Source organism: Corvus cornix, chromosome 1A (assembly GCF_000738735.6).
Source record: "Corvus cornix cornix isolate S_Up_H32 chromosome 1A, ASM73873v5, whole genome shotgun sequence".
Lineage (NCBI taxonomy): Eukaryota > Metazoa > Chordata > Aves > Passeriformes > Corvidae > Corvus > Corvus cornix.
In genome coordinates, this window is record NC_047057.1 from 66835953 (window position 1) to 66856386 (window position 20434).

Here is a 20434-nt window from a genome sequence, read left to right on the forward strand (position 1 = left end):
AAAAGTAGTAAAATGTGAAGTGCTGTAAATCCAGATATCAGCTTATATCTTGGTTAATTTTCTTTTCAATTGTAACTTAAGTAACTCAAATAGTAGGGTTTTCACTTTTTTTTAAAGGGAAGAAAGTTCCCATTATACATCTCACTGGCCTATAGTTAGTCTGTTGCTCAGTGTTACTCAGGCTATGGTGTTAACAGGACAGCTTTGTAACTTCACATACACTCATGCTGCGTGGAAGGAGCAGTAGATCTAAGGGATCACCAGGCAGGACATCTTTCCTTGCCATGTCTCACTGAGGCCTTACCTCCTCCACAGATGCAAGGGAAGCACCTGAGAGTGGCACCTCTGGAAATGGCAAGTATCACTACCGAGAAATAGGGCTGAATCACTAGAGGGGTGCAGGTTTTCCCTTCCTTAGTTTTAAACCAGGACATCAAGACGGACTCTAAATAAACCCTACTGCTCAGGGCTGAATTCCTCCTGAAGAAGGAGGGATCAGCTCTTGCCCACAGTGAGGTGCTGATACACATCAGCAGCAGCAATTACTGAGGGAAAATGGACTGTGCTGGTCGAAACTGCCACTGGGAGAAAAACCTTACCACTCTGCAGAAGCTCTGAAGTGTGAGGGCTGGCAAACAGTACTGAGCATCTGGCTGAGAACACCTTGCATGGCAGAGTCTCTTACCTGACTCCTTCATTGAGGTTGTAAAGTTCATGGTCTGGGAGACCCTTACGCTGGAATACTGCTATCACTCCATTGTGGATACTGAAAGAGGACATGAGGAGTCATTAGCACCCAGTAAGATTCAAGAAGGGTATCACCTCCACAATTAGCCCAGCATTTCTCTCTAGACACTTCAGGACCTTTTAAAAGTCATAGATGACTTCCGGTAGTCCATCCATCCCAGATGCCTTAAAGGAACTGCCTAGAAAATAGATAACATCTTTGAAAATCAGTTCTTTTTGATTTGTTCCAACTCAGTAAATTCAACAGCTGCACATTTGAAATCAGTAATTTCAAAAACTTAGGCCTATATTTTTAAGTACTTTAAGTATGTCAACTATAACTTTTAATACATTCACATATTAAGTATATTTGAAGTATTTAGAAGTATAGTTTTTTATCTCTGTGACTCACTGCAGAGACAATTAACAGCATCCACTGCACTAGAGTCTGTGCAAGGGAGCAGCAATCAGCTTTACAGCTCTGGAAAGCAGGACCAGGACCAGATTTGCCCCTCCTGCAGGTACAAGGATGTGGGGCTGTGTCTTGTAAAGAAGAGCTAAAGGTGGTTGGTATCTGTTCATAAGGTGTCCAGGGGGAGGAAGCTTGATTCCTACTGGTGGAAGAGCTTATCATAGAATCCCAGGATGTCCTGGGTTGGAAAGGACCTAAAGATCATCCTGTCTCACCCCCCTCATTGGCAGGGACACCTTCCATTAAAGCAGATTGTTCCAAGGCCCGTCCAACCCGGCCTTGAATGCTTCCAGGGATGGAGCAGCCACAGCTTCTCTGGGCACCCTGTGCCAGGGCCTCACCACCCTCACAGGGAGGAATTTCTTCCTAACATCCAGTCTAAACCTACTCTCTGTCAATTTGAAGCCATTCCCCCTTGTCCTGTCACCACATGTCCTTGTAGAAAGTCTCTCTCCTTCTTTCTTGTAGGCTCCCTTCAGGTGCTGGAAGACTTGGTCAGCTCTGGCCTGATCCAGGGCCAGATCCAGCTGCATGGGGCTGCTCCCATTGCAAGGGGATGTCATTGCAGGAGCTATGCCAGGCAGCAGCAAAGAGTGCCTCGGGAATGCCAGTGCCCACACTAAACTTTCCCAGGCCCATAAGACAGCTCCTTTCAATGCCTGCTGGGAGCAGAGGACTGACTGGAAGGTAAACTCAACACTGTTCACTGAGAGATTCAAAATGCAGGCATACAATAGCAAAGAGATGCACTATCAGAAAAGCTCGGCCATCTTCATCTAATGAAAAAGGAAACTAAAAGTGGCAGGTGAAGGGTCTGACCTGCTGTGGAGAAATACAGATGCAGACAGAAATAAGAACCATTATCCTCTTCTCTCTTTTGTTCCTTTGAAGATGTTTCTGAGGCCTTACACACTACTACTGCCACAGCAATCCCTCCTTCCCCCCTACACCCACAAGCACAGGCATACATTCATGATCTAACCCAGAATATTTTGGCTGGCTCATACAGACACACTCAATTAATGATTCCTTGAAAATTGGCAGATAAATGTCTCTGGTATACAGTGAAATGACTTGGGTATTTTAATATTATGAGTAATATGGGAAATAAGATTAATGTAGTGAATAACTTATGGCAACATCCAGTCTAAACCTACTCTCTGTCAATTTGAAGCCATTCCCCCTTGTCCTGTCACCACATGTCCTTGTAGAAAGTCTCTCTCCTTCTTTCTTGTAGGCTCCCTTCAGGTGCTGGAAGACTTGGTCAGCTCTGGCCTGATCCAGGGCCAGATCCAGCTGCATGGGGCTGCTCCCATTGCAAGGGGATGTCATTGCAGGAGCTATGCCCGGCAGCAGCAAAGAGTGCCTCGGGAATGCCAGTGCCCACACTTATGCTCTGATTCTGAAATGAACTTTGCAATGTTCCCTGCCAGTCTTCTGCAAAGAATGACTATCTCTCCTAAAAGGCAACGGGCTCTCTCTCTTTCTCTCTGGCACCCCTTTCTAAATGAGGGAGAGGTCTTCTCTCTCCAGCTCTTATTCCTCAAAGAAATAAGAGAGAGCAAGCTTTTTTAACCAGAACTAAGGGGGACAGGTTGTGAGGATTTAAGTTATTGTCTATACAGGAGAACGGCATCTACATAAAACATGCTAGCAGTGAGCTTTTAATCTGCCTGGGATCTCCCTTGTAGTGAGGGACAATGTCGTAGTCTGGAAAACAAGTCTTGGCCTCATTAAGTTGACCACTTGCCTTTTCTTCCCATCACAGATAGCAGTGCTTGTATGGAAGGTGCAGGATACAGCCCCTGCCTGCAGGTTATGTGAGGATGGCACTGGAACTGGCCGTCCACACTTCCTTAAGAGCAAACACAGAGGAGTCAGAATAACTGGGATGCTGTTGGTGGCCTCAGTTGGTGTCAGGATGATGAAAAGTTGGCTTAAATCTTCTCAGTTACCTTAAGCTAATGAAAAAACACACCCAGACCTTGCTTAAATCAATGGGTTTCTATAACAAGTGATTGTTTAAAAAGATGTGGTCAGAATGGTTAAACCTTTTGGCGTAAAGAAAATCTAGGCTGCTGCTTACACACAGAAGTCCTGCAAGATGCTTGAGGTGGGTAGATCACTTTACCCGTGCCTGCAACCAGCTTTCATTGAGGCTTAAGTCAGTAATGTACATAATTAAACTTATATTGCATTAGTTAACCTGAACTGAAAATGCCTTGTAAACTCCCTTCTGTAACTCTTTTACAACATGAAAGTTAATAATGGATGCACTCATGCACTAATATTATAGTAAACACCTTCCCTGTAGTTGCTTTGTGTGTAAGCGTGTGCACAGAAAACGGTACTGCAGGAAACAGCCCAATAGAGCCCAAAAAACTCAACAGAACAGGCTCGCTGGAGGAGGGGAAATCAGGATGAGAAAACTGAAGAGACCAGGTTTTTTGGGGTGTTGCCTTTAGAATGACAACAAAATGTCAGATAGTTCCAGCAATGTATTGTATTTATCTATCCCATGGTAGCTACAGATTGCCAAAGGCAAACTACATAAAACCAAGGAAGGACTCACAGCCACAAAAATCAACTCAGCAGCCTAAGAAACTTTACCTCTTTCAAACAACAACTCATTCCACATTTCACTGAACCACCTGAGGAGGAGGTGGCTCCAGCTGTCCAAAACGTGGGGAATGGCAGCTCCAGCACACACAGCACAGACTTTCCCCACCATTAGCTTCAGCATGAAGGGATATGGAAGGTGTAAATCCCTGGAGCACAGAGCTGGATGCTTGCTGACAGCACTCCCAAACAGCCCAACAGTGCCAGGGTCAAGGTGGGCAGGATTTGGTGGATAATTCTGATTTTTGTATAGTATCAATCTATTATAGGCTACTACCCATAGAGCCTGATACCACCATAACATACATTTCTCCTGAGTTGCTATTTGTCCACCCAGACAGCACTGGGGTGGGAGCCTGGCTCCCTCCAGTAACACCCTGTTCTTTTACTGACATCTGGAAGCCAAGAAGGAAAAACTATTGCAATTAAAACATTCTGCCAGATCAGAATCAGTTTGGCCACGGAGATGATGAACAACTCCAAAGCTGGGCTTGCAAGTCTTTTAAGTCCTGACCTTCTGTGTGTTTCAACCATGGCCATGGCCCTTCCAGCTCAGCATTTCCTGGCAAAGCAGCAGGACTAGCCAACGTCAACATTCCATAAACGTCACACAGATAATTTTAGTTCTCTAAAGCAGTCACTGCCTTTGCGTGCAAACAGCATAGGTGAAAAAACTACAATGATTTTTATGTAGTGTTTGCAAATTCTCCTCTTCCCAGAGCTCCAGGTGAAGTCCATAAGAAAAAAACAATGCTGTGTGAATAATCGCACCCTGTGACTACCCGGCAGTTAAAGACAACATTTACACTTCCAAAAGGGACTAAATTAGTTAGGGCAAATTTCCTCTGCACAGTTACATGAACAGCTAATTAACAATAATTAACCTGATATACTTACATCAAAACCTTCTTGAAGACACCCTTGCTCCAGAGTAAAACATCATTTTTCTGAATTATCTTAATCCAATTGGGAAGAGCCCATTTTCAGCACAGGTTCAGTCCAGCTGCAACTCCACCACCTTTCCATGAGGCCTTGACACTTCCAAAATAAACTTGAAGATGCTAGTTCACTTATGTTCCTGGAATTTCTACCCAAGGTAAGGTAACCAACAAAGCGGAATAGGCTGCAATTAAGCACTTGGTCATATAAGTGAAAATAAGCTGGTCTGGAAAACTCCCTCTTCAAAGAGTTTGGGAAGCATTAGTTTACTCACTTCACCAACTATAATCACTGCTCACACCAAGAAATTGAGACAGACAGGTATGGGGACTTGCCAGAGGTGTTACTGAGAGTTAATATCTCTATGGACTGTAGGACGAAGAAGACTGGTTTCCTGCATTCAAGGAAGTATAAGTTATTCTGGAGGGCTACAGGGAGCAGCAATTCCCCACCACCACCACCACCTTCTGTTACTGTAGTCACAGCTGGAAAATGCTCCATGGAGCATTGTGGCTGGGTCAGTGGGAAGTCCCCTTCATCAGCTCTGTCCTCCCTCCCACCCCACACTGAGACTCTCTCTGCCCCCCCTGTGCACATAGAGTGCCAAGCACTCCACAGAGGGCTTCAACTAAAGGGTCAGGAACAAAAGGGTGATTCTTAGACAGGCAGAAATATTTCAAAATATTTCTAAATAAACACTGAATAACAGAAGAAATAAAAATTCCAAGTAGAAGTCATAGAAAAATATGCTGGTCTGGAGTATTTTCTCCACTGGAAAAGCCTTCCTGTGGTCTGAAAAAACATTCATCTTAAATTAGAAGATGAAATATGGTTTTCATGGCTGTAAAAGTTATTTTACAGCAAGTAGTTGTGCTTATTACAACCCTGTAAAAAATTAGCCCAGGCCATAAAATCCTTTCTGATTCAGTATGTCTCCTTGGATTTACTACTGATCTCACTAATGTCACAAGAAACTTACCAGTTTTCTTCACCCATTCTTTGCTATCTCCTACTCCTTCATAACTCTGTGAATTTTCCCTATGTTCTTACATCAAAGAGGATCTAAGAGCCTTCGACTAGAGGCTTTCCCAGAGCACAACTCAGACAGTATCAGCTCCTGATTAAGCAGTCTGTGCTAGCTTAGTCAGAATGAAAACCTCACCATTGATTTTATTTGGCCTGAGTGGCCCCCCCTGGCTTGTGAGCTCAAGATTAAAACCCCTGGGTTTCTCAGTACAATTGGTTTAGTCAGCATTCAGCCCTCATTTTTTTGCCTGAAGCAGAAATGGGGGTAGTGGGGAGAGAAAAAAAATTGAAGACAGTGCTAGTGAAAAAATCTAAACTATTTTAATCCAGTGCAAATACTGTGAGCCGTAATGAAGTGTATTGTTCCGCTATGTTGCTGTTGGTTGCTAGTTAACTGCACTTACAGTGCTTTGCTGCAGAGATCTGGGGTTCATGGGAAAGCAAGCTCTGAAAAAGCCATGATATAAAGTCTCATTTGCCTAGTAGCAGACAGCAGCTTGGCACCAATTTCCCTTTGATGTAACAGTGCTGAGAAGTTTCACTGCATTTTAGTTCAGAGCTGAAGGGAAGTCATCAGGGAGGAAGTGACCTTCCTTGCTACCAGAGTGCTGTGTTCCCCCAGTATGCTGAATTAGGCTCCTTCAGGTTGTCCTCCCCTGGTGTCATAATGCAGAAAGAATTCTCAGGCTTGAACAGTCTGAGCTGAGACTGGTGTGAAGGGGGCAGAGGTGGCAGAGGGGACATCCCTGGGCCACGGTGGCCACACACAAGACGTGCAGAGGGGCAGCCATGCACCCTCCCCCTCCTCAAAAACGCCTGTAGTGACAGAGCTGCTGTCCTGCAAAAGACCCCACTAGCAGCACTTCAGCTTTTCAGTCCCTAGCATGTCCAGAGCAGCATCCTTGCTCTGCCTCAAAGATCTGCCTTTCAGCACGGGATTGGCCAGTTTGTGTGGAGCCAAACCTGCTGTGGGTTGTGCTTCAACTCTCCCCACTTCAGTTCTCATGAACTTGATTCAAAGCTTTTTGTAAAGCAAATACACACATGCCACACCCAGGCACAGCTGCTAACTTCAGGCAAGAAAACAGCAGACATTTAAATATAGAACAGCCAGGCTTGGTGAGAGGGGAGTGCTCTGCTGGTGTATCTTGACTTCCTTGATCAGCAAGCTCTTATGCTTACACAGAATGAAACAACACAAGCAATCCTTTCGTTTGGAACGAAAAATATTCCTGTAAACCAAAGTATGCAAAGTGTCCTATGTTGGGTTGTTTCAATTTTGCAGCAGAAAAATAAAAGAAATTCCACAGCCCAACATTTTAAAAACCCAGACAAGGTTTCTGGTGAGTCAAACTTTAGATGTCCAGCAACATTACAGTCTCCCCAGGAGAGATGAATACAGATTCCCTCCAGACCAGACCCTGCTGTATATGTCAAGATGGGCATGCACTGGTGATAGGCAGAAGCTACAGTGGATAATTTCTTAATCCATCTAATTCAATACAATTTAAGACCTTTCCTTCCTCAGGATAAAGACCCAGTTTTACAGCCTGTAGAATATCTGACTTTCTTAAGAGCAACAGATGATACAAGTCCTTCTGAGCCTGAAAAAAGAATTACCCTCACTCTCTCTTTCACTCAGAAGAAAGCCAAAAGCCTTGCACTGTTAAAAAAGAAATAAAGGACCTTCCCTTAGCTCATGCAGTGCAACCAGCTCATATCTGCAATACTTGCCATAGCTCTAGGCAGCTGTTAATGTAGGCACATGACGCCCACTTGACTTGCACCCACATGACAGCTCCACCAGTGCTCCCAGGCATTTCAGGGGAACATGCCACCAAAAAGGACAGCCTGGCAATCCACACACTGGGAAAAGGCAGCCCAGGGGGGGAAAGCACAGTTAGGTCTGAGTTCATAGAAAGCAGTGACAGGACGAATCACGGACACCTATTCAAGGAACAGGCAATGGGACAGTTGTGTAATTGTTTGATGAAACGTGCAGATGTCCAGCTCATTGATTGGCAAGCACTTCTGGCCAGAGCTGTACCTGTCCTGTCCAAGTTAAAAGGAACAAACTCTTGCTTCATCTCAACTAGGAAAATCCTCTAGTTTGAGTATCAGCAGCCCCAAGCCTGGAACTCTCTGCCTCCCAGCAAGCCAGGTGCCTGACCTGCTCTCCATTCGCATCTGCTTCCACAGCTCCCTCCCCACATGCAAGACCTGGAAAAGCTAACCCCTGCCAACAAAAGCTGTCACCACACCATCACAAAAAGGCTCTGGGGACTGTATTCTGTCACCTTGATCCACACCCAGGAGTTTCTCACTCCCTGCTGCTTCCCTTAGAGCTACTGGCCAAATAAAGTCCCAACTGGCACAACTCAAGGTGGTCCAATCTATCCTTGAACTACCATCACCATCTATCCACGCATCACGTACAACTCAGGGTCATACAAACAGCATGATATTTGAGCAGAAACTCAAGTCTCTTTTGTGATCAGCACAGTTTCAGTTTAGTGCACTGTTGGCATTCAACAACTAATTCTTAATAGAGACATGAAACCACAAATTGAGTGGTGAGAAGGACAGAAGATATATTTTATACATTTTAGTTTTCTCAGAACTTTAGCAAATGTGTCTGTAGTTCACTGGTACTTTTCTTCCTACAGTTGTACCGCCATTCAATTATAAAATACTACAAATGACACTTTCCAAGCTGTGAACCAGAAGGGGACATTTCATTTCAAAAATTACCTAAGAATTTAATTCCTGAAAATTTAAGAGACTTAGATTAATCTTTTAAGATTGTCACCAAAATGGACATTAAGATGCTTTCTGAATAGCTGAGCTAATTGACACATTCACAATAAAATGTTTGCATAGGATTTCTTGTAAAACAGCTGCAGAATTCAAATGTATAAACACAATAAAGAAAACAACCAGGGTTTATTTTCCCTGTCCAAAGTGCAGGTGCTTGCATGTGCACATACACACACGCACATATCTATTGGTACTTACATGAGTAAATTTAATAGACTTTATCATAACTATATCAACTACCAGCAACAACCATAGATATGCAGATTAAAAGTATGTATTTTAATAGTTGTGCATATGTAATTTTTTAAAAAAATAACCTAAGCCAAATAAACTCTGAATGAGAATATCTAGATAGACACGAAGATATATTAGTAGCTGGACCCTGTGAAACAAGTTGTTGTCTGTCACAAAGAAGGCTGAAGGGAAGGCAGGGAAGGCTCTGTTATCAGCCTTCAGAGAAAGATCAAGAGCAAGGGGAAAAAAGCCACTCCTGTGTTTATCTGAGCAGGAGCTCCAGTGCCTGTGAGCCTGCCGAGGTGGGAGCCAGGTAGCCCAGCCTGCAGCCTGCGGAACAGCCACTCACATGTCAATCCCATTGCAGGAGCATGGGGAGACTGCCAGGAGCCAGCACACTGTGTGATCTTACCTGTTCCAGGTAGCGTTGGAGCAGGCCCGGCGCTGCTGGGTCCCCCGTTCATCCAAGGCTGCCTGCTCTCTCTTGCCCAGATCACTGAGGCTGGGCGAACTCATGAACTTCAACCTGCGAAGAGTCCTCATGGTCAAATGTGTGTTTGCGTGTGGCAGCTACAGATACACCATCCTGTTTACACACATACACACGCAGCTGGAGCAGCGGCAGCAGCAGCAGTGCAAGCAGTTCCCTCCGTTTGCTGTTCAAAAAAGAAACTTAAAAAAAAAGAAGAGAGAACCAGTCTCTACAGAGCACACCTCTGCCAGCAAGAAAACAAACCTTTAATCAGATCAACTCTGACGTCATCAACTGAGGTTAATATTTTCTCCACTCCTTTCAAAAAGTAAGTCAAACTTCTGGCTGCTGTTACAGCACATTGAAGGGGCCCCTCAAAACCACAGCTGCCCCAAGTGTGAGGGCTTCCCCTCCCCATGTCCCTGGGCACCATGTCCCGGGAATCTTGCTCAGCACTGCGGTGCTCCACCAGTCATAGGAACTGCTTGGCTCCTCCAGCAGCTTGGGGGGGGGGGGGGTCTTGCAGCATTTCCCAACCTCTCTCCCCTCTTACTGCACTCAGAAATAAAACTGGAGGGCAACGGACAGGAAAAAAACCAAACAACAAACCCAAGTAACCAATACTGACACACTGAGACTTTACTGGAAAGTTTCATAAGTGCCTGTGCCCTGCCACATTACAACACTGAACACACGCACTCACACTCATACATCCATATCCACACCCTCAGAGGCTGCTCCAGCTCAAAGCCTCACACAAAGGATTCACGAGCAACATAACTGCAGAATGAAAAGTGCTAGTCTGGGGTTTAGCATTTTAAGGAATTTTTGGTGGTGCGCAGAAGAGCCAGATGCTTTGCCTCTCTCTACCTTGTATGGGTTTTATTTTTAAATTGAGATAACAGCTGCACAACTCAAAGCATACTTAGTTTCTACAAAAGCCCCAGGTGTCTTATCTTCAAAGGAAAAATCTTCTTTCTCTCTCTGACTGCAGCAGTGGAGCTGAAGGATATGCTGCTCCAAGACTCCACCCCATGCTTAGTTTTGCTGTCATTCATTTGCAGTTCTGTTTTAAATTGAGGAGTGCCTGGCTAATCTTCTGGGATAGCTTGCAATAGACTGAGCCAGAACATAAGAACTGCTCTTCTGTTGCTACGGCATTGGTCTGCAAATAGTCTGGTAAAAGCCACAAACACTCCTTGCAGAGTAACCTCCCACTCACTGCAAAGGGGCTGCAATAGAACTTATCCTTCCTTTTTTTTTTTCTTCCTGTTTTCTACTTACTCTTTTCATCTGTGATAGCCTGTTGTCTACAGTCAGGCTGTAACTGGATTTGTGGGTGTCCAAATAACATGGCAAAGCTTACATTATAGGAAAGCTCAATTTCTCACAGAGAGCTCTGCCCTATGCGCATCATGTACTGATATAATTTTAGTAAAAAACAATTCCTCTCACTATTCAACTGAGATCAGATAAGATTATTGCATACAAATATTTACTTCCAAAATTTGTGTTTGGTGTTACCTCCATGGGAACCAATTGCAGAACTACTTAGAGAAATAAATCTATTTTTACCTTGTGCCAGTTTTAGCCATAGTGGTTTTATCCAGCTGTTAGCATTGTATTAATTAGCATTGTATTAACTGCCCTTCCCACACCGAAATTCTCAAGTATACAAATGAGCATCACAGTAGATGGCATATAATATTTCACTTTGGAAGGGACCTGCAGCTCCCCATCTAACCTATGGACAAAGACACTGCTATCCCCAGTTCTTCCAGATGTTTAAATCCTTCAAACAAACAACAATCCACAATATATATGGCAGCAAAAGGAAAACAAACACAACTACATATATATATATATATATATATATATATGTATATATATATATGTAGCCGTATTTTAAGGGATGAGATGTCTTCTACAGCATACAAATGAGGGAGCAAGCACAACTCCAGCAGAACACTGCTTTGTCCAAACAGGATGAAGGGCACTCCATTTCTGTGGACAATACAGCTGGAGAGATCAGGGGTACACAAATGTTTGTCTGCCCTGTTAAGTGAAAAAACTAGTTAGATAAACAAGTGGCAATATAATTCCCTCTAATTTCATTTTCCACCTAGCTCAGTTGCTTTTCTGCTTCTCACTTTCTTTGAATTTGATAGGTTTTGCAAAATGTTATTATACTGGATTAAACCCTTTTAACTTTTTGGCTCCCTCTGTACGGTGAAATACTACACCTGTAGACGCCATTCTATTTATATGCCACCCCATCAATCTCAGTAACCAGTTGACTCAGAGTCAATGCATGCACCAAAAACATGGGTGAGACAGCATTCCAATCTCCTGAAAAATTTGTAATGGAGACAGGCTTTCTCTACACTCCTTTCTCCTTCCTATGATTACACCCAATCAAATGTTGATTTACGATAAAATAAATAATTTTCAACAAGGGCTACCTCTACCCACAATTGCAGAGTAATAGCTCATATTTATATCGTGCTGTGAGTCCACAGACATGCTTGACTTCATGTCATTCATTAACTTGGCCTAGGCAGCTCTTGGGTATGAAGGCAGAAGACAAATCTGCACTTCAGCATTAAGAGTGAAGAAGAGAGAGGTGGTGTGACTTGCCCAGGCCACCCCATGAGCAGGTGGCAGAGACATCAGGAGATCCTGGACCTCTGTTTCTCATTCCAGCAAAGGAATGAGTGGATGCTGCAGGGAAGAGGCAGCTGGGCATTCCTGGGGCCTGAGTGGGCAGAGGGCAATGCAGAAGAGAGAGCTCCTCAGAAGGGCTTGTGCTGCAGCTGTGCTTCTGCAACCCCTGGTAAAGAGTTGTCACAATACAGCACTGCTCCCAGAGTGGCTCAGCAGCAGAGACTGCTCGCCACTGGCCATGGAGAGGGATGACAGCACTGCCGGACTAACCGGGAGGGAGGGGAGGACTGGGAATTGGGAGGAGCCCTCCTGTAGGCTCAATAAGGAGCACTACAAGCTTCTTCAATAGAACAACTGCACTCAGCACAATCACAAAGCTGAGACTGTAAAGTACTGGTAGGTTAATTCCTTTAAACCCAGCATGCCATACAGGGTGCTAATACCACTATTTAGCTCACACAAAACCTGCAGCTCAAAGGTTAAGTAGTTTAATCAGAGCCACACAACCACCTCAGTGAGGAAGGCACTACCAGCCCTAGCTCCTTCTCTTCCCCTCCAGTACTTCCCCTTGTAAAAACAGGCCTGTCTCTACTAGAAAGAATTCTTTGATCTGTGGGGCCCACATCCTGCGGGTGACTGCACAGCAAGTCCCAGACCTGCCACAGTGCCAGAGTCATAGGGGAATTTCTGCTCACCTGGACTTACTTCTATCTCAAGGCCTAAAACAATATATAAGTAGATAAATACAGGCTGGAAGTTGAAGAGGATTTATGCTTTTACTAGAAAACCATGTTAACATACAGATCCAAGACCTTGTATCAAACACTACTTTTAAAACCACAAGGGTAACTCCATAGTTACCTCCTGATATGCCAGTGATGTCTGCAACATTCTTGCTGGGAGCTGTGGTTTAAAGACTGTACTGCTGTCCCTAGAAAACATTAGAAAAAAAATCCAGGCAGTCCTCCCCAAGCATACACTTGGTTTCAAAAGAATGAGATTTGCTGAAAAAAAAAAAGAAAAAGAACCTTACATTTTATTTACCTAATGTTATGTTAATTTTTACAGTATAAATGTATTGTTCACTTACAAGTTTCTTTCTGACCATGATGAGAGGGAAAAAGAATAAAAAAGTAATGTTCACAGTGGGGAACATTAAGAAATTCACAACATATAAAATTCATAATAAAGCTGCGACTGCTATGGGTCAACATGGACTACACCACTCTGCTACTGCAATGACAGGTGAGCACTGCAGTGGTATTGGTACCAGTGGAGGATATAAACAGTAAGAGAATTTGCTATCTCAGCTTTATTCACCATTCAGAGCTTTGCCATGAAACAAAACAACTCAATAAATAAAAATTTTAATTGAAAAAAAAAAAGGCTAGCCCACTACTTTACTTTATCTCCCTATTTCTTTTGGAGAAGAGAGCAGACCTTCCTATAGTGATGCTGAGTGGTATACACTCTGCAACCAAAGAAGAGAATGGTAAAGTGTCTCTGTGGCAGAAAGGAGTTAAAAACCTCCCTACACAAATGCATTTTAGTTTTTCATAAACTATACCACAAAACTTAAGGCATGCCTTGACACATGCCAGAGCTCAGGAACTAGTCTTCTGGCAGAACACTTCTTAAAGGTACAGCACATCTTGCCACACCAGCAGACAAGGGGCAAAGTGAAAGGAAGGAGACACAACCATCAGGAAAAAATAAAAAGTGCCAGGGGGAAATGAAGTCATAAACCTTACAACTCATCAATTCCTTTGCTACGGTATCTACATAAAGCTCCTTTATCATCAGAAAACAAAGAATAAAGAGTAAAGAAAGTATGAAACCAAACAGGGTCTATTTATACCCTTACTCCTCCATCCCACTGACTTGCTGCCAACCTCTGGAGATAAAGGCATTCTCAAGGATGCCTTTTGGTTTATTGAGGTTAGTCCTAGGACAGCCTTGGTTTTGCTAGTCCTTTATCTTATTTCTGCCCTCACCACAGCCAAGCACTGATTTGTAAGAGAGGACTTGGCCTCTACTTAGACATCTTCCCAACCTTTGGAACACCTCCTGTAGTTCTGCATCCTGTGACCAACCATGCCCGCATGACCACAGCTGCCTCCCTTTAGACAGAGCTGGGCATTCTGCCTCTTCACCTCCACGTGGGATTGACACATGGCATTTGTCTTTTAGGTTGTGACAAAGAAATGCTCGTGACAGTATCTCCTTCCTAAGCAATCACAAGGTGACACCCAAGAAGACTAGGGCTAGAAAGGGATGCTCTGCCCCTGTCGCCACCTCTGCAGTTAATAATCCATCCAGCAAAGTTTCAGACTTGACCTTCAGGCAACCCAAAGCTGCTGCAGCTCCACTGCCTGCCTCAGAGATACACTGGGTTCCACCAAACATGGCCATCCATGTCATGGCAACCTGCAGACAACCAGGGCCCATTTCCTGGAAGTTTTTCAGTGTGAGGCAGAGCAGTATGAGTGTGCCTACAAGATTTTCTCAGCAGAGAGACCTGCATCTGAGCAAAGAATCATTCAGACTGCAGCCACCATCCAACTCCAGTTTCTTTTCACAGTCTGCTGATGGATGATATTTATTACCTTTACACTGAGCTCCTCAGCCTCCCCACCTTGCTCCCTTCCTGCTTCTCCTTCACCCTTTGCTTTTGTACTCCCTCTTCGTTTTTTGTCTTTCTTGGCTAGCTAATTCTTCCTCAGGCAGTTTTTAACTATAAAGGGAAAGGAAAATAGTTAGTTGGTATTACCACAATATTTTCAAACCACTTTTCAGCTGGCTCTCAGGGAATTAAGGCTTCAATTTGCCTGTTTGGACTGTGAGCTCTTCCTTATCCTTTCCACTTCGGCAGTTCACTTCATTCTTCAGCCAGCAAAACAGGGCTCCAAGGTCAGATATAGAACCCCAGTCCCCAGCATAATCTAACACAGGTCGTGAACTGAGCAGTACCTGCTGAAAGCATCCATGAAATCCCAACCCCTTTGTCAGCAGTAGTTTTTGGTTTTACAGAGCATAGCAATATAAGCAGTTCTTAATATACAGTAGACAGCCAAATCTTTTTTTCTTGTTCTTCAGGAGAAAGGCGTTAGGAGAGAATTAGGACAGGAATAGGCCTGTTACACCCCCATCCAAAATATCAAGCTTTCCATGATACATCAATTCTCCTGGCTTGTAGTGTTGCTCCTAGTTATCTCTGTAAAGGTTCTGGGAATTAAAGACAGTGCAGCAGTCCAAAAAACCACAATGGTTCTACTGGAAGAAGTGAGGACCAATGCTCTTGATTATAGGACCTGTGGCATTACCACCTTCCACTCACATGCTCCTAGGAAAGGAGATGGGGTTCTGAGTGCCAAATGTACCTGTTTCAGGTATTACTGTTGCCCACTCAGTGAATTAAACAATCCACTGTAACCAGTGTATACTCCAAGACAAGCTCAGAACTTTGCTCTTAAATGGAAGCCAAATCTTTAATTTTGATGAAAGTAAGGTCTCAAGAGTTCTGATCAATAAGTAAATCAAACATTTAAAATACTTTGTGCTCTTATTACAAGATCACAAGATAGTGGAAAATTAATCTTACAAAGTAACTGAGCTTATAATACACATGACTTTTTTCCCTTCCTGAGCTCTATGTGAATTCTTTCCTAAACTGCATCTTGCATAATTTTAATTGGATCCCAGAACACCATGACCTTGATGCAGCAGCTACAGTATCTCAGTGCTGTCTTCTACAGTTATATATGGTACAGCACCTTCCAAATCTGTGAACCCTGAGAGATCAGAAGTGTGTGCTGCACAGTGCTATTTTCTTATATCCAAACATTTCTGATTCAAGGTCTTCCAAGAAGGCTCTGATTGCCCTGGAAGGTCACCAAGATAAAGAATCCACTTCAGTAACTCACTGAGCTTCTAATGAACTGCACTGGTGGCCAGCTGTTAGTTACAAGTAATATCCTGTCTTTCTCTCAAAGTCATGATATCGCTTGTCTAATGTTCTCTCTGAGCATGGCTACAAACATGAATTGTGCCTTGAGATCACTTTCCCCTCCTGTGCCTAAGTCAGGGAGTTCACTTCAGACCTGAGGAATGCTCTGCAAACTTGGGGAATCTTTGACTATGGTAGTATTACACTGCTGTTACTTGCTTGGTACTACAGCTCTTTGGAACAAATCCTGTAACCCTGCAAGAATCAATCACAAAACCCTGGTGTTCAATACAAATGGATTCTGTCAGAAAATTCATCATTCTTCCTTTGCCTCACAAGGATATCTTTCTGAATGGAAAAATTGCCAGACACATTTAAAAGACAGTCCAAAATTGCAACATCTATCTGTGCACTTGGACTCTGCAGCACTCAGTGTGGTGGAACTTTCATAGGAACTTAAAAATGGGGACTTCTTGACATCCTTCACACACTTATGCTGAGACAGTCCCTGCAGACTGAGATATTGGGCAGTGGAAACAGCAAGAGTATAAAAAGCCTTAATTGCACAAATTATTTTACACTTGTACCTTTAAATCTTCATTTCACCAGGTCAGCAGGTCCAGTACTATGACCTCTTGGTATGTATCACATTCTAAGTGTTTTCTCAGGATGCTCTGGGAAATAACTTATCTCAAAGGGCAGAGTGATGGAATTTTTTAGACTCCACAGAAAACTTTGGAAAAACTCTTCACTGTCACTGCAGCTCATTAACCAGTCTCAGTCTTCAACTGGACACAATATGACATCAACACTTGAGTTATTACCTAGGAGGAATGCCTCATTATGAAGGAGGTAAAGCACATTCCATTACATTTCCTTACAGAAAACATTTTTTTTCCCCACAAGGTAGCAGCAACTAGATACTTCATCGAGGTACTCCTTCTCTAAAGTCAGCATGGACACCAGCCTCCTCAAGCTACTGGAGGATGCAGCGGAAGAACAGAGGAGTCATTCAGAAGATCTGTGTGTCTTCATCAGTGTTACAGTATCTCCCTTGTCTCTCTCTCCTGATGAGTCCTGCTTTTATGTTCATCAGGCTCCATTTAATCACTTCAAATGACCTATTCTCCAAACTTGGGGTATAGTAAATTTACATTGCAAAACAGTTAACGCTCTCTAAAGGCATGTTTTTTCTTTCTTCCTTTTTTTTTGGGGGGGGGGGGGGGGAGTGCTCCCCTCACAAAACTGCTGGAACCATAAACGTTTTAGGCTTCTGGGAGCTCTGAGCCATCCAGGGTCTTCCAGGCTGGCTACTCTAGGGCCAGCAGTTCTAAAGACCACTCAGACTGAGCTCCCACACTCTGAAATAGAAAAGAGAAAAGCTGAGGGACTTAACTTGAGCAACACTCCCAGTTATTCTGCTGGGATCCTGGTGCAAAAAGCAATGTTTCTAGAATGCACAACTCCTTCATACAGACAGCTATAGGCCAGGTAGTCCCAGGCTTGCAGCCAGCACTTGTGTGAACTGCTTCCTGGGGAGCATGCTCTGTTTTGGGAATATCATTGCAAAAGAAAATAAACTGAAAACCTCTGAAGAGTGGAGAAGCCTGGAGTGTTGTAAACTCCACATTCAAATCTCTGTCCCAAGTCCCTTTGAGATACTTTGGTCTTTATAAAGAGGTTTACACCAAACTTCACCAACTTGACATCTTCACAGTGAGGTAAGGATCATGGGACAATGGACAAAGCTTGGTTCTGTGGAAAAACTACAGCCTTTGCTCACCCTGACTCTTAAAATCTGGCAAAACCATTTGTGTCAACCTAATTTTTCTAAAATTTTATTTCAGGCCCATTTGTGCAAGGTATGAACACAATGACACCTGAGGTGGTGAGGCCACGTGGAAGGGCAGCTGGGCTGGGGCTGTGTCCCCTCAGGTGAGTGGGGAGGGAGCCCTGAAAACAGCCATGTACAACACAAAAAAAATCCAATATAACATGCACCTGTCTGTGAACACATGCTCTCTAGGATATTGCTTCTAACTACATTTTAACTCTTTGACTGAGCCCTTCAGATGGCAAAACACAAAGGTTTATAAATCAACGGCTGTTCATCATATGCAGATTTTTTAATAAAAGATGCCCCTCTTTGGGTTTTACAGCTGGCATGGAAGGGGCAGTGGCTGCAGGGCAAACACAACAGGAATCCCTGGTACCCTCCTCCCCTAGGCAGCTTGAGGGAGCAGCCCAGTGTCATCCCCTCTTTAGAGAGGAGAAAAACCTGGAGCCAGCACCCCTCCTTGGTGTGAGATGCTTCCCACGGGACACTCTGTGACCCTGGCAAACAAACAGAACCTCCTTGCCTTGTACTTTTGCTCTGTCCTCCAAATATGGAACACAGGGTTTCTTCACCACACTCCTTGTATGTACCTGAACAGTGGTTGCACCACTGTAAGTCTTCCAGTGTTGCCGCATCTTTAAAGCTCTAGTCCCTGCTGTGATATTTTGCTGCTTTCAAATTGTAGGGGCATCAGTCAAAAGATAGAAAACAGGGGGAAAAAAAGTTTCTTTTTTTCCCCTCAGTCTCAGAATGGTCAGAATTAGAATTAATTTTATCCTGCGTAATGTTTTGGCTTGGTTCATATTTATTCCAAGTGAGTTCACGCATTTCTACCCGCAGAAATAAAAGGTCATGCAACCAGTCAATTCACTCTCTCCTAAAAGGTGTGAATTCCTTCTAGGGAGTGAATCACCAGTGTATGGAAAGAAAAGAAAATGCGAAAGTACCTTCTGTGGGACTGTAATCATAGCTGCATGCAATTACAAAATGCACAAGGGGACTTCGGATGCCATTTGTTTGCATCAATTTTTAGGTCATCTGTTTAATTTGGTTGATGAACACGGGGAAAAAATTAACAAAAACTTTTATCTTCTTGCTAAAAATAAAAAAAAATAAATAAAGCAGTCGTGCTTTCTGCAGTGTCTGTCTATGCAGCACAAACATTTGAGCAGACTGGAGGAATCAGGGAGGATGACAGGGAAAGGACTTGAATCACTTTTTTGTAAAATAAATGTAAAATGATCCTGGCCCTCATCTAATACTCCAAGTTAAAAAGGAGATATGTGCATGTATATATGTCCATGTCATTATGATGGTTTTATTAGTCATCTATTACAGAGATTGGTTCCAAAAGAAAATTTCAGAACCAGATCTGAACTCCCGAGGAAGGAGAGTATTCAGAATTGAACTTTTGATTACAACTGGCATAAAGATAATTTGAATCCAGGTTTTTGGTTCATTGACTGAATTTGGATTTCCTTGATTTGTTTCATACAAGAATTTAGCATGTCAGTTGAAACATATACACATCTAAACTTATTCTGCTGGAATAAAACAGAAAGTTTCAGTGTTTTTTTACGGTTGTGTATTGCTTCCTATCTAATGCTTTCAACAAAACATCTTCTTGGTTCAAATGTTTTGAAACATGCCTTATAAAAAGGCAAAAGGCTTTCCAACTTATTGCTGGTACCCAGTAGTTTTAAAAAAAACCCAAAATAACAAACCAATAAAAACAGTATAGAAGCCTTTATTTTAAAGGCTGAATTCTTACCAGTGTGTAACTGTCCTTCCCTATGAGAGGGACTAAACTTTTGTAGTCAAAACCAAAGGCATCCAAAACTATTACATACTTTAAGACCTAGCTGAAAGTTTTAATGAAAATATAACCAGGACCCACTTGCATTTCACACTTTTCTTAGACCTTTATCAAGAAATGCTATCTAGTTATGAATGTCAGGCATTGAAACAGCTAAAAGTCCCATTTCAGTTCAAATGCAGAGCACAAGTTCTAAAGACATTATAAAAAACCCAATCAATTTTCAAGCCCATATCACTATTTTTTTTTTTTTTTTTTGAAGCCTTATTTTGGTAATCCTCATCATTTAACTTCTGGAGGATTATTCAGACCTCAGTGATGTGACTTGTCCTCCTGAAGGAAATGGAAGAGGAATGAAAGGTACTACATTTATCTTTCTTTAATTACCGCAAAATTAAATGTAATAAATATAAGACTTAAGCTGTTATATGGTAGAATTACTTCACATAGTATTAACAGGTAGATATATAGATAGAATATTTATGCTTGTATCTACACTTTACTACTGCCTGTATTCATGAGATGGCAAATAAGTAAAGGAACGAAAACTGGAAATAGCATTTGAATTACTTTCTTCCTTTTAATTACATTCTCCGTAAGAGCTGTGAAGAGAGACAAGACACTCATGACCACAGCAACAGCAGTATAGTGGCCTCGGAGGCCAAAACTGGAAGGTGCATTTAAGACACTCTTGAAATAAAGTTCTGTCATTCCAGTTTGGTCTTTCATTCTTTTTAAGATCACTCAGCTCTAGCTACTAGAAAATGTACAGGAAAATCCAGATCTTGTTCTGTAACTGCTGGAGAAAACTGGGCACATTCAGGGTGCAAAGCATTGCATCCTTTAAAGGATATTTCAGCCTGGTC

At 42.9% G+C, this 20434-nt stretch overlaps 1 protein-coding gene and 1 long non-coding RNA gene across 7 annotated transcripts in view; one reads left to right on the forward strand and one right to left on the reverse strand.

Annotated features, from left to right (window-relative positions):
* Positions 1–20434, reverse strand: part of PRR5 (proline rich 5) — a 121484-nt gene that overhangs the window by 40631 nt on the left and 60419 nt on the right. For 2 of the 6 annotated variants that reach the window (XM_010410193.4, XM_039570848.1), the window contains exons 2-3: positions 9246–9359; positions 686–766 (exon numbers count right to left, since the gene is read on the reverse strand). In XM_010410193.4, the coding sequence (XP_010408495.1) occupies positions 686–766; positions 9246–9349 (185 nt within the window). In that variant the 5' untranslated portion in view covers positions 9350–9359. The other 4 variants (XM_019292469.3, XM_010410189.4, XM_020584357.2 and 1 more) reach the window with 4 other exon arrangements.
* LOC109146118 lies at positions 15846–20247 on the forward strand. Its single transcript, XR_002047929.2, has 3 exons — positions 15846–17054; positions 17763–17850; positions 19831–20247. It is a non-coding gene; the product is annotated as an uncharacterized LOC109146118 (long non-coding RNA).